The sequence below is a fragment of the Coregonus clupeaformis genome, chromosome 19 (genome assembly GCF_020615455.1).
Source record: "Coregonus clupeaformis isolate EN_2021a chromosome 19, ASM2061545v1, whole genome shotgun sequence".
Lineage (NCBI taxonomy): Eukaryota > Metazoa > Chordata > Actinopteri > Salmoniformes > Salmonidae > Coregonus > Coregonus clupeaformis.
The window spans coordinates 24,318,211-24,333,225 of NC_059210.1; the positions used below are offsets into that span (position 1 = coordinate 24,318,211).

The window sequence follows — 15,015 nt, forward strand, 5'->3', positions numbered from 1 at the left end:
TAAACCGATGTGAAATATATTTTAAATAACCAAAAATATTGTATTTTCAGCTGTTTGAAGCTGGTGTACAAAACAAAGTAAAAAGATGCAAAAGTGGGGAGAGGACAGGGAGTAAAGCCAGGAAAGGGGGAGAATTGTTTGAATTCAGGTTGTGTTGTTGCAATTCGCCTAGTTTTCACAAGGGGGCTGCATTCTACACGTAGATTATTTAATCAACTGCCTCTGACAATGTAACACATTTTTACAGTGACAACCATTCTCTAATAAGAGTTGACTTCTGATGTAGGCGTCTCATGAATACTGTAAACAGAGTCCTTCTGCTGTCACGGATGGGCTATTTATATTTCCCATTTGTCCCCTGATTGTTTAGTCCTCAGTTTCTCTGATAACTCACTTTCTGGTGTCCTGTGACTTCACTGTCTGCAACCTCTGGAAGACTTCTGGGGGCAGGAAGGGGGAGAAATCCCCTCCACCCTCAGAGAGAACTCTGCGGTGTCCAGGCCTGGGGTTATGTTTAGGCCCTGAGTCAATAAACATCTCTTGTGGTTGTGGCAAAACTGGAGGAGGGACAGGAGGATGATACATTTAGGAAAAAAGTCATTTGAAAAACGTTGCAAAATACGAGGATAAATATATTTACCAATCTTTCCAGGGCTTACTGCAACAGATGGGGCTAAGGCTGTGGTCAGGCTGAGTGCTGCTGAGTTGGTAGGTGTGGTGGTGGAGGAGGGAGGGGTAGGGGGTTCATCTCTCTTTCCTATGAAGTACTTGGCTCTCTCCAAACACTGCTCAGCCAGCCTCAACATATTTTCCACCTCTACTGCTACCATCTCCCCCTCCTCTGGGTGAGGAAAGAGAAAATAAAAATAGCAGTTATACAAACTTAATTAAAACAATCAATGCTAAGAACTGATTATATTTCCAAATCTACATGGGAGTACAACTTCAAGGTTGACATAGTCATGACGTGTCGTTGTTTAGTTTAGGAGGGAGTAAAGGTATTCAAATGAATCAATGTGAGGGCATCCTGTGCTTCTTTACTTGTTGTCTACAAACAAACAAACCCACTAAACTAAACTCATCAAAAAAATAAAACGTCCTCTCACTGTCAACTGTGTTTATTTTCAGCAAACTTAACATGTGTAAATATTTGTATGAACATAACAAGATTCAACAACTGAGACATAAACTGAACAAGTTCCATAGACATGTGACTAACAAAAATGGAATAATGTGTCCCTGAACAAAGGGGGGGTCAAAATCAAAAGTAACAGTCAGTATCTGGTGTGGCCACCAGCTGCATTAAGTACTGCAGTGCATCTCCTCCTCATGGACTGCACCAGATTTGCCAGTTCTTGCTGTGAGATGTTACCCCACTTCCACCAAGGCACCTGCAAGTTCCCTGACATTTCTGGGGGGAATGGCCCTAGGCCTCACTCTCCGATCCAACAGGTCCCAGACGTGCTCAATTGGATTGAGATCCGGGCTCTTCGCTGGCCATGGCAGAACACTGACATTCCTGTCTTGCAGGAAATCACGCACAGAACGAGCAGTATGGCTGGTGCATTGTCATGCTGGAGGGTCATGTCAGGATGAGCCTGCAGGAAGGGTTCCACATGAGGGAGGAGGATGTCTTCCCTGTAACGCACAGCGTTGAGATTGCCTGCAATGACAACAAGCTCAGTCCGATGATGCTGTGACACACCGCCTCAGTCCACGACGGACCCTCCACCTCGATCCCGCTCCAGAGTACAGGCCTCGGTGTAACGCTCATTCCTTCAACGATAAACGCGAAGCCGACCATCACCCCTGGTGAGACAAAACCACGACTCGTCAGTGAAGAGCACCTTTTGCCAATCCTGTCTGGTCCAGCGACGGTGGGTTTGTGCCCATAGGCGACGTTGTTGCCAGTGATGTCTGGTGAGGACCTGCCTTACAACAGGCCTACAAGCCCTCAGTCCAGCCTCTCTCAGCCCATTGCGGACAGTCTGAGCACTGATGGAGGGATTGTGCGTTCCTGGTGTAACTCAGGCAGTTGTTGTTGCCATCCTGTACCTGTCCCACAGGTGTGATGTTCGGATGTACCGATCCTGTGCAGGTGTTGTTACACGTGGTCTGCCACTGCGAGGACGATCAGCTGTCCGTCCTGTAGCGCTGTCTTAGGAGTCTCACAGTACGGACATTGCAATTTATTGCCCTGGCCACATCTGCAGTTCTCATGCCTCCTTGCAGCATGCCTAAGGAACATTCACGCAGATGAGCAGGGACCCTGGGCATCTTTCTTTTGGTGTTTTTTAGAGTCAGTAGAAAGGCCTCTTTAGTGTCCTAAGTTTTCATAACTGTGACCTTAATTGCCTACCATCTGTAAGCTGTTAGTGTCTTAACGACCGTTCCACAGGTGCATGTTCATTAATTGTTTATGGTTCATTGAACAAGCACAGGAAACAGTGTTTAAACCCTTTACAATGAAGATCTGTGAAGTTATTTGGATTTTTACAAATTATCTTTGAAAGACAGGGTCCTGAAAAAGGGAAGTTTCTTTTTTTGCTGAGTTTACTACTCCAGGACTTATTTAATGTCCAACCTCCGGAAACAATTTTCTAAATTCTAAAAGACAGCCCAATTTGTCCACTAATTGGTCTTAATCTGATCAGCTCTGAAGAAGATCTGATGTGACTGGTCAAAAGAGCAGAATTGGGCTGCCTGTGTAAACGCAGCCGTGGAGAAAAACATACATCATGGTATGAGCAGCATCTTGACTGAGCTCAGATGTATTTATTCTTTATGCTCAGCGGCTGCGTTTAGACAGGCAGCCCAATTCTGATCTTTTTACCACTAATTGGTCTTTGACCAATCACATCAGATATTTTCACGTCAGATATTTTTCAGAGCTGATTTGATCGGTCAAAAGACCAATTAGTGAAGAAAATATCAGAATTGGGCTGCCTGTCTAAACACAGCCAGTGACTGCCATAAAGATGTAGTTGCAGTCCCATCTTGAACGCATCAGAACTCTCATTTTCAGAGCACATCTTGAATGAAAGGAGATATATTTATGAATTGTCCATTATTTAGTTTTGCATAATGGAATATAGTCCAGGTCTCATCTTACTTCCTGATACAGCATCCTCCAGAAGAACATGGGAGATGAAGTTGATACTTCTCAAGTATTCACAGTAAGCTTCCTAGAGAGAAAAAGTAAGCTGTAAAACTTCCAACAGTAGAAACATAATAGCATTACATCATAGAGATAGAACATGATCACATAATACCAAAAGGGCAACTACTGTAACAAATGATATTGCCGCTGTTACATTCTTATTATTTTACAACGATGATGACATAGTGAAAATATTGTTATAAAATATGTTGCCACAGCAGAGAGAAGAGTATGATTGCAGCCCGCAATTCGGGTCGTTCCTGCATCTACTTCTATAGGTCAATTTTTAAACTAGGACACCGCTAGTTAGGCGCAGTGTTGCGAATTTAGCGACTTTTTCACTATATTTAGTGAGTATTCAGACCCCTCTAGCAACACATTTTCAAAAAAGCAACTAGCGACAAATCTAGCGACTTTTGCTGGTGTTATTGGAGACTGATGTGAAAGCACGTATCGTTCTTACTCTTCTCAACGAGCAGCGGTGCTGCCGTGGGCCCCACCCCCGTCCCCGTCCCCGTCCCCGTCCCAAAGCACTCACAGGCGGCCCAGTCCTCACGCAGCAGTACCTCCCAGCTGCAGTCAGAGCAGGAGATGTTCACCCCTCCGCGTCCAGACTGCAAATGAATCACGCATGCGGGAAGCCGCCGCTGGCTGATCCCGCCCTGGCTTACATTCCCGCAGTTCTGTTAACGTTACATGCTGACCACACCGGCCGCGTTGCGTGCATGAGCATTGCAAAATAAATGTACACATACAGTTGAAGTCGGAAGTTTACATACACTTAGGTTGGAGTCATTAAAACTCGTTTTTCAACCACTCCACAAATTTCTTGTTAACAAACTATAGTTTTGGCAAGTCGTTTAGGACATCTACTTTGTGCATGACACAAGTAATTTTTCCAACAATTGTTTACAGACAGATTATTTCACTTATAATTCACTGTATCACAATTCCGGTGGGTCAGAAGTTTACATACATTAAGTTGACTGTGCCTTTAAACAGCTTGGACAATTCCAGGAAATGATGTCATGGCTTTAGAATCTTCTCATAGGCTAATTGACATCATTTGAGTCAATTGGAGGTGTATATTCCTACCTTCAAACTCTGTGCCTCTTTGCTTGACATCATGGGAAAATCAAAAGAAAATCAGCCAAGACCTCAGCAAAAAAATTGTAGACCTCCACAAGTCTGGTTCATCATTGGGAGCAATTTCCAAACGCCTGAAGGTACCATCTGTACAAACAATAGTACGCAAGTATAAACACCATGGGACCACACAGCCGTCATACCGCTCAGGAAGGAAACGCGTTCTGTCTCCTAGAGATGAACGTACTTTGGTGCGAAAAGTGCAAATAAATCCCAGAACAACAGCAAAGGATCTTGTGAAGATGCCGGAGGAAACAAGTATATCCACAGTAAAATGAGTCCTATATCGACATAACCTGAAAGGCCGCTCAGCAAGGAAGACGCCACTGCTCCAAAACCACCATAGAAAAGCCAGACTACGGTTTGCAACTGCACATGGGGACAAAGATCGTACTTTTTGGAGAAATGTCCTCTGGTCTGATGAAACAAAAATATAACTGTTTGGCCATAATGACCATCGTTATGTTTGGAGGAAAAGGGGGAATGCTTGCAAGCAGAAAAACACCATCCCAACCATGAAGCACGGGGGTGGCAGCATCATGCTGTTAGGGTGCTTTGCTGCAGGAGGGCCTATTGCACTTCACAAAATAGATGGCATCATGAGGAAGGAAAAGTATGTGGATATATTGAAGCAATATCTCAAGACATCAGTCAGGAAGTTAAAGCTTGGTCACAAATGGGTCTTCCAAATGGACAATGACCCCAAGCATACTTCCAAAGTTGTGGCAAAATGGCTTAAGGACAACAAAGTCAAGGTATTGGAGTGGCCATCACAAAGCCCTGACCTCAATCCTATAGAACATTTGTGGGCAGAACTGAAAAAACGTGTGCGAGCAAGGAGGCCTACAAACCCGACTCAGTTACACCATCTCTGTCAGGAGGAATGGGCCAAAATTCACCGAACTTATTGTGGGAAGCTTGTGGAAGGCTGACCGAAACGTTTGACCAAAGTTAAACAATTTAAAGGCAATGCTACCAAATACTAATTGAGTGTATGTAAACTTCTGGCCCACTGGGAATGTGATGAAATAAATAAAAGCTGAAATAAATCATTCTCTCTACTATTATTCTGACATTTCACATTCTTAAAATAAAGTGGTGATCCTAACTGACCTAAGACAGGGAATTTTTACTAGGATTAAATGTCAGGAATTGTGAAAAACTGAGTTTAAATAATGTCTTTGGCTAAGGTGTATGTAAACTTCCGACTTCAACTGTACATGTTACTCAATAATTTCATCCTAACTGCTCGCGAGCGTCTGTGTAGCCAGGTGCTAAAATAGAACTTGGTTCTATTTTAGACGCTTGATGCGCTGCAAGTCCTGCCTCTCCCATCTCCTCATTGGTTTTTAGGCTCATATACCCTCGTGGGTGATTGAAAGGTGAATGAGGTCCACACAAAAAAAACGTAACAGAGAACAATGTATAATATGGCAAACTTAGCCAACAAGGCATTTGTTGTAAATGCATGGGGGCTGTCATTTTTATGAACCTCCGCTATTGCGGTATGGTTCTAGAAACATTAAGCCCTCTACTTTCATATCACATCAAAATAATTTCACGAATGCTAAATATACACAGTTAACACAGTTGCAAGCGACAATAATTTTCAGTGACAACACGTTTGTGGCGTCCATATACCATTTACACAAAGGTGTTCGGAGACGCAGATAGCTAATTAGCACAGGTAGTCGACTGTCTTCATCTGTTTTCCGTAAACAAGCACTGGAACATGGAAATACGGCCGTGTGGGAACCCTAACCATATAAAGGTGTGTAGTAATTTAAACTCCTGTATTTTTGAGTGTTATTTCTCGCTGATATGAAAGATGTTCCTTATGTTTCCAAAACCATAGCGCAAGGGATGCGTGTTAACGTTTAGAGCATGCGTTGGTGCTCTTAAAAAAAAACTCCCCCAGCCAGAGGATACTATCGTCAATAGTTGCCAGAAGATACCGACCCTACCGTTACACTCGTTTACACTGAGCTGCACTGGAGTCGGAGCGCAATCATGGTTACATTAAGACACCATGGCGCCAGCGCGAGACATGGTCGGAAAACGTACCTCAATGCAGGGATGGGATATGTCGCTGTACTACAAATTGTACCTTTATCCACACTGATACATCGAAATGATTGAAATACTACTATTTTTCCTGGAAAAGTGCCCTTTTCGTCCTCATGCTAGCTAGCAGTAGCCACCGCAGCCATGTCAGCCAATCAGCTCCTTTGTTGTTCAACACGACGTGCCATTCCATAATGGCTGCTGTGGCTAATGGTAGCTAGCATGAGGATGAAAAGGGCAGTTTTCCGGGAAAAACTAGCAGTATTTCAATCTTCGATGGAGCAGTGTGGATAAAGGTCAAATTTGGAGTACAGTGGCATACAGGTTTGGCTAGGTTACTTTCTAAATGTAATCCATTCCAGAACTAGTTACCTGTCCAAAATTGTAATTAGTAACGTAACTTTTGGATTACCCAAACTCAATAACGTAATCTGATTTTTTTGTTACTTTCAGATTACTTTCCCCTTAAGAGGCATTAGAAGAAGACAATAATGTTTATTACCAATCTATTGCAGGATAAATCAATGTTAGCGTTTACATAGCTGGCCATAAATGGATGTTGCATTTTACTTTATGGGATGGTTATGTAGGCTTATTCCAACCCATTGCTTTCTACTACAGATAATAATACGATTATGTTTTATCTTTACATTAAAAACCAAAGTCTGTCAGATTTCCAGTCATTCCAATTAATTTATTACCCCTTGATCTTCAAGAATAGGACTTGGAAATATATATATATATAATGTGTGCACAATTATTAGGCAAGTTGTATGTTTGAGGATACATTTTTATTATTGAACAACTACAGTGCTCTCTGTCAATCCAATATGTTAATATACCTCAAACCTGAATATTTAAGAAAGTAAAAGTGAGATTTTGGCTTTCTTTGGAGAATATCTATGTGTGCACAATTATTGGGCAACTATTAGTGTGCAGAATTATTATGCAACTAAATGAAAAAACGAAAAGTTCCAACTCACTTGTTTATTGTCATCTGTTAAAGTGAGAATAATAAACAGACAACTCAAAATTCACAAATAAACATCTGACATTTCAACAACAAAAAAATCAGTGACCAATATAGCAACCCTTCTTTTCAATAACAGTCATAAGCCTTTCATCCATGGAGTTTGTCAGTTTCTTGATCTGTTGACAATCAACTTTTTGTGCAGCAGCAACCACAGCCTCCCAGACACTGGTCAGAGAGGTGTACCGTTTTCCTTCACCATAAATCGACAGTTTAAGAAGGGACCACAAGTTCTCAATAGGGTTTAGGTCAGGTGAGGAAGGGGGCCATGTCATTATTCTTTCCTCTTTAAGGCCTTTACTGGCTAGCCACGCAGTGGAGTACTTCGATGCATGTGATGGAGCATTGTCCTGCATAAAAATCATGGTCTTCTTGAAAGATGCAGACTTTTTCCTGTACCACTTCTTGAAGAAAGTGTCTTCTAAAAACTGGCAGTAGGTTTGGGAGTTGAGTTTGAGTCCATCTTCAACCCGAAAAATGTCCAACTAGCTCATCTTTAATAATACCAGCCCATACCAGTACCCCACCTCCACCTTGCTGGCGTCTGAGTCGAAGTGGAGCTCTGTGCCCATTACTGATCCAGCAACGGGCCCATCCATCTGGTCCGTCAAGAGTGACTCTCATCTCATCTCATGTCTTCAGATATTTCTTGGCCCAGTCTTGACGTTTCAACTTATGTGTCTTGTTCAGTGGTGGTCGGGTTTCAGCCTTCCTTACCATGGCCATGTCTCTGAGCACTGAACACCTTGTACTTCTGGGCACTCCAGGTAGGTTGCAGTTCTGGAATATGACAGCACTGGAGGATAATGGGTTCCTGGTAGCTTCACGTTTGATTCTTCTCAAATCTTTGGGAGTTAATTTGCGTCTTTTTTTCTCAACACGGCTCTTGCGACCCTGTTGACTATTTGCAACAAAACGTTTGATGGTTCTGTGATCACGCCCCAATATCTTAGCAATTTCAAGAGTGCTGCATCCCTCTGAAAAACTTTTTAAAATGTTTGACTTTTCAGAGTCAGTTTCTCATTTGTTCCTGAATTTCTTTGGATCTCGGCATGATGTCTAGCTTTTGAGGATCTTTTGGTCTACTTCACTTTGTCAGGCAGGTCCTATTTAAGTGATTCCTTGATTGAGAACAGGTGTGGCAGTAATCAGGCCTGGGTATGGCTAGAGGAATTGAACTCAGGTGTGATAAACCACAGTTGAGTTGTGTTATAACAGGGGGGGGCAAACACTTTTTCACACAGGGCCATGTAGGTTTGGATTTTGTTTTCCCTTAATAATAACAACAACCTTCATTTCAAAATTGCATTTTGTGTTTACTTGTGTTATCTTTGACTAATATTTAAATTTGTTTGATGATCTGAAACATTTAAGTGTGACAAACATGCAAACAAATAACAAATCAGGAAGGGGGCAAACACTTTTTCACACCACTGTATATACTTATTATGGACACAGAATGCTTTACATTAGTTATCTTGTTGTTATTAGTTGTTGTTAATTGTTATTAGTCCCATCCTTCAGCTTCATTCAACACCTCCCATCTATCACCTAACTATCTCTTCTATTTGCCATATCTTTTTCAAATGTACTGTGATGTTTCACAAAAGTTCTGAACCCTTCTATTCTCATTATTTTCAATTTACAATCTGTAGAAACAAACATTTTTGCTAAAAGTATTATTATTATTGATCGATTGGCTATGACTTTTCAGATCACCCATTAGTGCTATCTGCAGGGTTAGCTCCAGGTAAATATTGCAATCCTTCAGCCATTCCTGGACCTGTGACCAGAAACAAAACAAATGATCTAATGAATCCGGCGTTGTTTTGCGTATAAGTTCATAAACACTATGCCATGGAATCGGTACGTCAAAAATCTGTTCCCAACTATTTTGCAATCTATATGGGACGGCTGTCAATCCTTTGGTCCTTAAATAAAACTGATATACTTTTTTATTTATCACAATTTTCTTTACCCAATTATGTTCTTTAATGCAGGGCCGACAGACAAGTTCCTTACTTTTTCCTCCTTCCACTTTCCTCTTTCATTTTTGCGGTAATGTTGCAATTATTTGGTTGTAATTTTGGGTAGAGCAGACATTTCCATATGTTTTCGATAGCTGCATGTGTGACATAACTCCACCAGTCCTACCTATAATGTCATTTACGAAGATTATACCTTTTTTAAACATTTTGTCAAAAAAATAATGGTTTTTTATCAATTAGTATACAGTGGGGAAAAAAAGTATTTAGTCAGCCACCAATTGTGCAAGTTCTCCCACTTAAAAAGATGAGAGAGGCCTGTAATTTTCATCAATTTTCGTCAACTATGATAGACAAAATGAGAGAAAAAAAATCCAGAAAATCACATTGTAGGATTTTTAATGAATTTATTTGCAAATTATGGTGGAATTATCATCCAATAGGCTTTGATTACATTTCCAATATCCTCGTCCACGTGGAAATTCAGTAAGAGTAACGTATATGCCAATTATATGATGGTCCAACCGCATTCTGTCCCCTATCAACAATTTTTTAACTTTTGGGGCCAACGAGAATGATATAAGAGAGAAGTCAAGACAACTAGCTCGATTGAGTCTCCGCCATGTATATCTCACTAGGTCAGGATATTTAAGCCTCCATATATCTACTAGTTCTAATGTATCCGTGACATTCATGATTTCCTTAAGAGCATGAGGGTGATAGTTTGTGGTGTGATTTCCTTTACGGTCCATTGAGCTATTTAAAACAGTATTATAATCTCCCATCATAATAATAGTATTGTATTGCTTGCAGGATTGATAATTTATTATACAGTGGGGAGAACAAGTATTTGATACACTGCCGATTTTGCAGGTTTTCCTTCTTACAAAGCATGTAGAGGTCTGTAATTTTATCATAGGTACACTTCAACTGTGAGAGACGGAATCTAAAACAAAAATCCAGAAAATCACATTGTATGATTTTTAAGTAATTAATTTGCATTTTATTGCATGACATAAGTATTTGATCACCTACCAACCAGTAAGAATTCCGGCTCTCACAGACCTGTTAGTTTTTCTTTAAGAAGCCCTCCTGTTCTCCACTCATTACCTGTATTAACTGCACCTGTTTGAACTCGTTACCTGTATAAAAGACACCTGTCCACACACTCAATCAAACAGACTCCAACCTCTTCACAATGTCCAAGACCAGAGAGCTGTGTAAGGACATCAGGGATAAAATGGTAGACCTGCACAAGGCTGGGATGGGCTACAGGACAATAGGCAAGCAGCTTGGTGAGAAGGCAACAACTGTTGGCGCAATTATTTAAAAAATGGAAGAAGTTCAAGATGACGGTCAATCACCCTCGGTCTGGGGCTCCATGCAAGATCTCACCTCGTGGGGCATCAATGATCATGAGGAAGGTGAGGGATCAGCCCAGAACTACACGGCAGGACCTGGTCAATGACCTGAAGAGAGCTGGGACCACAGTCTCAAAGAAAACCATTAGTAACACACTACGCCGTCATGGATTAAAATCCTGCAGCGCACACAAGGTCCCCCTGCTCAAGCCAGCGCATGTCCAGGCCCATCTGAAGTTTGCCAATGACCATCTGGATGATCCAGAGGAGGAATGGGAGAAGGTCATGTGGTCTGATGAGACAAAAATAGAGCTTTTTGGTCTAAACTCCACTCGCCGTGTTTGGAGGAAGAAGAAGGATGAGTACAACCCCAAGAACACCATCCCAACCGTGAAGCATGGAGGTGGAAACATCATTGGTTGTCAAAATACAGTTTATCTACTACGAGAGCAACACGCTTCCATTTTAATCTATTTTCCTTGAAGATTGGGTACAGAATATATACAGTATAGTATATTTTAGCGAAATTGTTTTACCTGATCGGAACTCCCTCAAACTTGTATTCCGCTGGTCGCAAAAAACAATGATTGATAGGCAGCTTAAACTTCTTATATTCAACCATTATAGAGTTAAAATACACATATACATTTGTGAACTGCCATCCACAACAACCACAATCTGTAAGGCGCAAATAGTTAAATGAAAGAGCAGCAGTGCGATTCACATCAATGCGATATGCAGATATCAATAACTTGATATCCGTATCAACCGTAGCCTACAGCCCTGCTGTTGTACTTACCTCCAAGCATTTATTCAAATTGGATCATCTTTGCATGCCGACAGGAGTAACACCATATGAAGACATTGCTCAGACTGTAGCCTACAAAAGCCAATTCCTGCTCTTTTCATACTATCCATCAAACGCATTTGGTGTGTAATCATAGTGGTCTCTGACTTGTGGTCATACTCGCTAAGGCGGAACAAATATTTTCTCTCTCAAAAGTAATCATCTAGTTTTTCAAAAGTATCTTTAATCTGATTACAGGGTGTCTTAATGTAACCACAATTGCATTCTGATCCCAGCTCAGTGTAAACAAGCATAAAGCTAGGGTCAGGGCCATTCTTAGGCTCTATGAATTGGCTACGCTAGTGTATGCAAATACACCCGCGTTGCAAAAAGCACCTATCTCCTATCCAACGCATCAACAGATTATGCATCAATTTTAAGATAAAACGTTGCACATGTATTATACTACAATGGCATAGGCTAAACGAAAAACTCTGATAATTTCCCTTTTGACCCACATTTTAATCCCATGGACAATCAGGGAAATCTAGAATATAAAAAGTCACTTAAACACAAGCAGGAACCAATAGGATGCTCGAAAAGGGGGTGTTCCTGCAAATGCAGGAATGCCCACATGCATGAAAGTTCCGAATTTCAGGCCGCAATAGCACACTATTGACCGCAGCTGGCATCGGATAGCCCCGCCTATTTTGTGGATTGTTTACATCAACGATTAAGCATTTATATCTTGGCTATAAAACTTGTTCGCCACTGTAATTGTAAATCTATTGAAAGATAGACATTATAATACCTTGTGTCGGTTCCCTGCGTCCAATTGTATAGCCACTTTAGCCATTTTCATGGCATTTTGAACGGGCTTCATTGCACCGTCAGCGCCAGCTGCTCCGGTCGTTGTGACCACTCAATGTTCCGGATATGCACTCTGCAGTCTGGTGGTTCTTTGATGTTTATTATTTTCTTACTACTTCCGGGTTTCGTTGTTTACAATATAAACTGTTGCCAGTTCGTGCTTAACGATATTGTGTTACTGTTAAAAACGACCATGTATATTTTACTAAACCACCAGTGGTTAAACTAGATATGACTGCTAGAATTTGAGGCGAATCGTGTTCTCCTCATTGGAAGTCGCAGCTGCAGCTTTGAACCCAACTTTGGGTTATAAACAGCTTTATGGATAGCTCCCCATGTAAGGCTTAAGTTACTTTGAAAGCTACTGCCACATTATCTTGATAGGATTTTCCTTTAGGATCCTCCGTATCCTCTTTAGGACTGTTATGAAGAAGAGAGTGAGGCGTGCGCGGTTTTCCAATGTGGCAGCAGTACAGAAAAGCCACACTCAGTCAGTTGCAGGGGTCAAGAAACCTGCTCGGCGGCGAGGAAGAACCAATAATAATGCTGCAAAGATAACTTCGCCATCAGTCGCATGTGATAGAGGTTTCGAGGATGTTGGTACAAGTGACAGATCTGCAAGATTACAATTGAGCACAACAGTGTCAGCTGTGGAGACAGAAGGGGAGGAGCGTCCAGAGCATACATCAAGAAATCAGGTGAGTCCCCTTCAAAATTCTTGACAGAAGCAGTCAAGATTTTGAGGTCAATGATAGGTTGTTGTCAGATGTTTTACCTCCATAAGGTAAAGGATCAGCTGTTAAACTTTCTCAAATGCAACCTACTTCCTTGACTGATCCTACAGGTATGGGCAGACTCAGCACTGCATTCTGTCGACTGTCATGGAAAGCTCTCACCTCGGAGGCTGCGGCATGCCTTCAACAAGTGGCCAGGGGAGCCGGAGGGGGTCCCTGACCAGACAGAACCAGCCCAGTCGCCACTGCTTTTCTACATAGACTTTCAGCGCCTAGTTGCAGTGCCACTTAACCGTGATCTACGTCTCTCAGTTTGTCTGCAAGAACTGCCACACAAAATTCTGCAAGTGCCACACTATCCTGCTCACATTTCTGCAGAGGGTAAACATCTTACCCTCTGTGAATGTGCACACCAGACAGGTGAGGAAAACAACTAATGTCACAATGTAGAGAGCGGAAATTGTAAACATATGAGGGTCAACAATGAGCAAGTCTGGAAATCTGGCCCAAAACAGCAGTGAAACCATAACATGATAGATATATTGATTTTGGTTTCAGGAAGAGTTCAGAGTGCTCTCAATCAACGGTGGATCCCATCTTGTTGTATAAGTTGATACATTCCATCGGGACAAGATGATTACCAGATTTTGGTACGCAGATGGCTTTCATGGTTATAACCACTGTTACTAAATGTCCCATTTATTTTACCGCCAACCTGACAACCACCTCTCCTCTACCAGTACCCTCCATCCCCTCCTATCCCAAGTGTCTCCACAGCCTGGTGTCCTGGGCCCACCACCAAATCAAATCAAATCAAATGTTACAGTGAGGGAAAAAAGTATTTGATCCCCTGCTGATTTTGTACGTTTGCCCACTGACAAAGAAATGATCAGTCTATAATTTTAATGGTAGGTTTATTTGAATAGTGAGAGACAGAATAACAACAAAAAAATCCAGAAAAACGCATGTCAAAAATGTTATAAATTGATTTGCATTTTAATGAGGGAAATAAGTGTTTGACCCCCTCTCAATCAGAAAGATTTCTGGCTCCCAGGTGTCTTTTATACAGGTAACGAGCTGAGATTAGGAGCACACTCTTAAAGGGAGTGCTCCTAATCTCAGCTTGTTACCTGTATAAAAGACACCTGTCCACAGAAGCAATCAATCAATCAGATTCCAAACTCTCCACCATGGCCAAGACCAAAGAGCTCTCCAAGGATGTCAGGGACAAGATTGTAGACCTACACAAGGCTGGAATGGGCTACAAGACCATCGCTAAGCAGCTTGGTGAGAAGGTGACAACAGTTGGTGCGATTATTCGCAAATGGAAGAAACACAAAATAACTGTCAATCTCCCTCAGCCTGGGGCTCCATGCAAGAACTCACCTCGTGGAGTTGCAATGATCATGAGAACGGTGAGGAATCAGCCCAGAACTACGCGGGAGGATCTTGTCAATGATCTCAAGGCAGCAGGGATAAGAGCGTCTGCTAAATTACTAAAATCTAAATCTAGTACAATTCAAGTACTTTGTGCCCCCTCAGGTCTAGCTATTTTGCATATCGAAGAAAAATAATGTACAATGTGTGGAACAATTTGTAATGATACACACAATAATACATAGTAACACATCTGGGGACAGAAAGATCTCTTATCAGAGCAAGATTAGTAGCGGAAAAAGGGCATCATGGCTTTGACAACTTCAGTGTTTTCTCCCTTTTCCCATGCCTTGCAGAGTTCATTCCCAGAAGAAGAGAACCAGAATAAAATAAACAAAGACCCCCAAGGAGCCTAAAGTTAGAAATAAGCCAGGAACCAGGCCTGGCTGGAAGAAGCCAATCAAGTCAGAAAGGTACGGTACAAGCTGTCTGGGGTGGCAA

At 41.8% G+C, this 15,015-nt stretch overlaps 1 protein-coding gene across 2 annotated transcripts in view; it reads right to left on the reverse strand.

The window, feature by feature from the left end:
• The window catches only part of vps9d1 (VPS9 domain containing 1), a 31,198-nt gene extending 18,766 nt beyond the window's left edge, over positions 1–12,432 (reverse strand). The window contains exons 1-4 of one of the 2 annotated variants that reach the window (XM_041837283.2): positions 12,345–12,430; positions 3,113–3,185; positions 641–841; positions 395–557 (exon numbers count right to left, since the gene is read on the reverse strand). In XM_041837283.2, the coding sequence (XP_041693217.1) occupies positions 395–557; positions 641–841; positions 3,113–3,185; positions 12,345–12,416 (509 nt within the window). In that variant the 5' untranslated portion in view covers positions 12,417–12,430. Of the gene's footprint in view, positions 1–394; positions 558–640; positions 842–3,112; positions 3,186–12,344 lie in introns of both variants that reach the window. The other variant, XM_041837284.1, reaches the window with a different exon arrangement.
• Between the last annotated feature and the right edge of the window lie 2,583 nt (positions 12,433–15,015).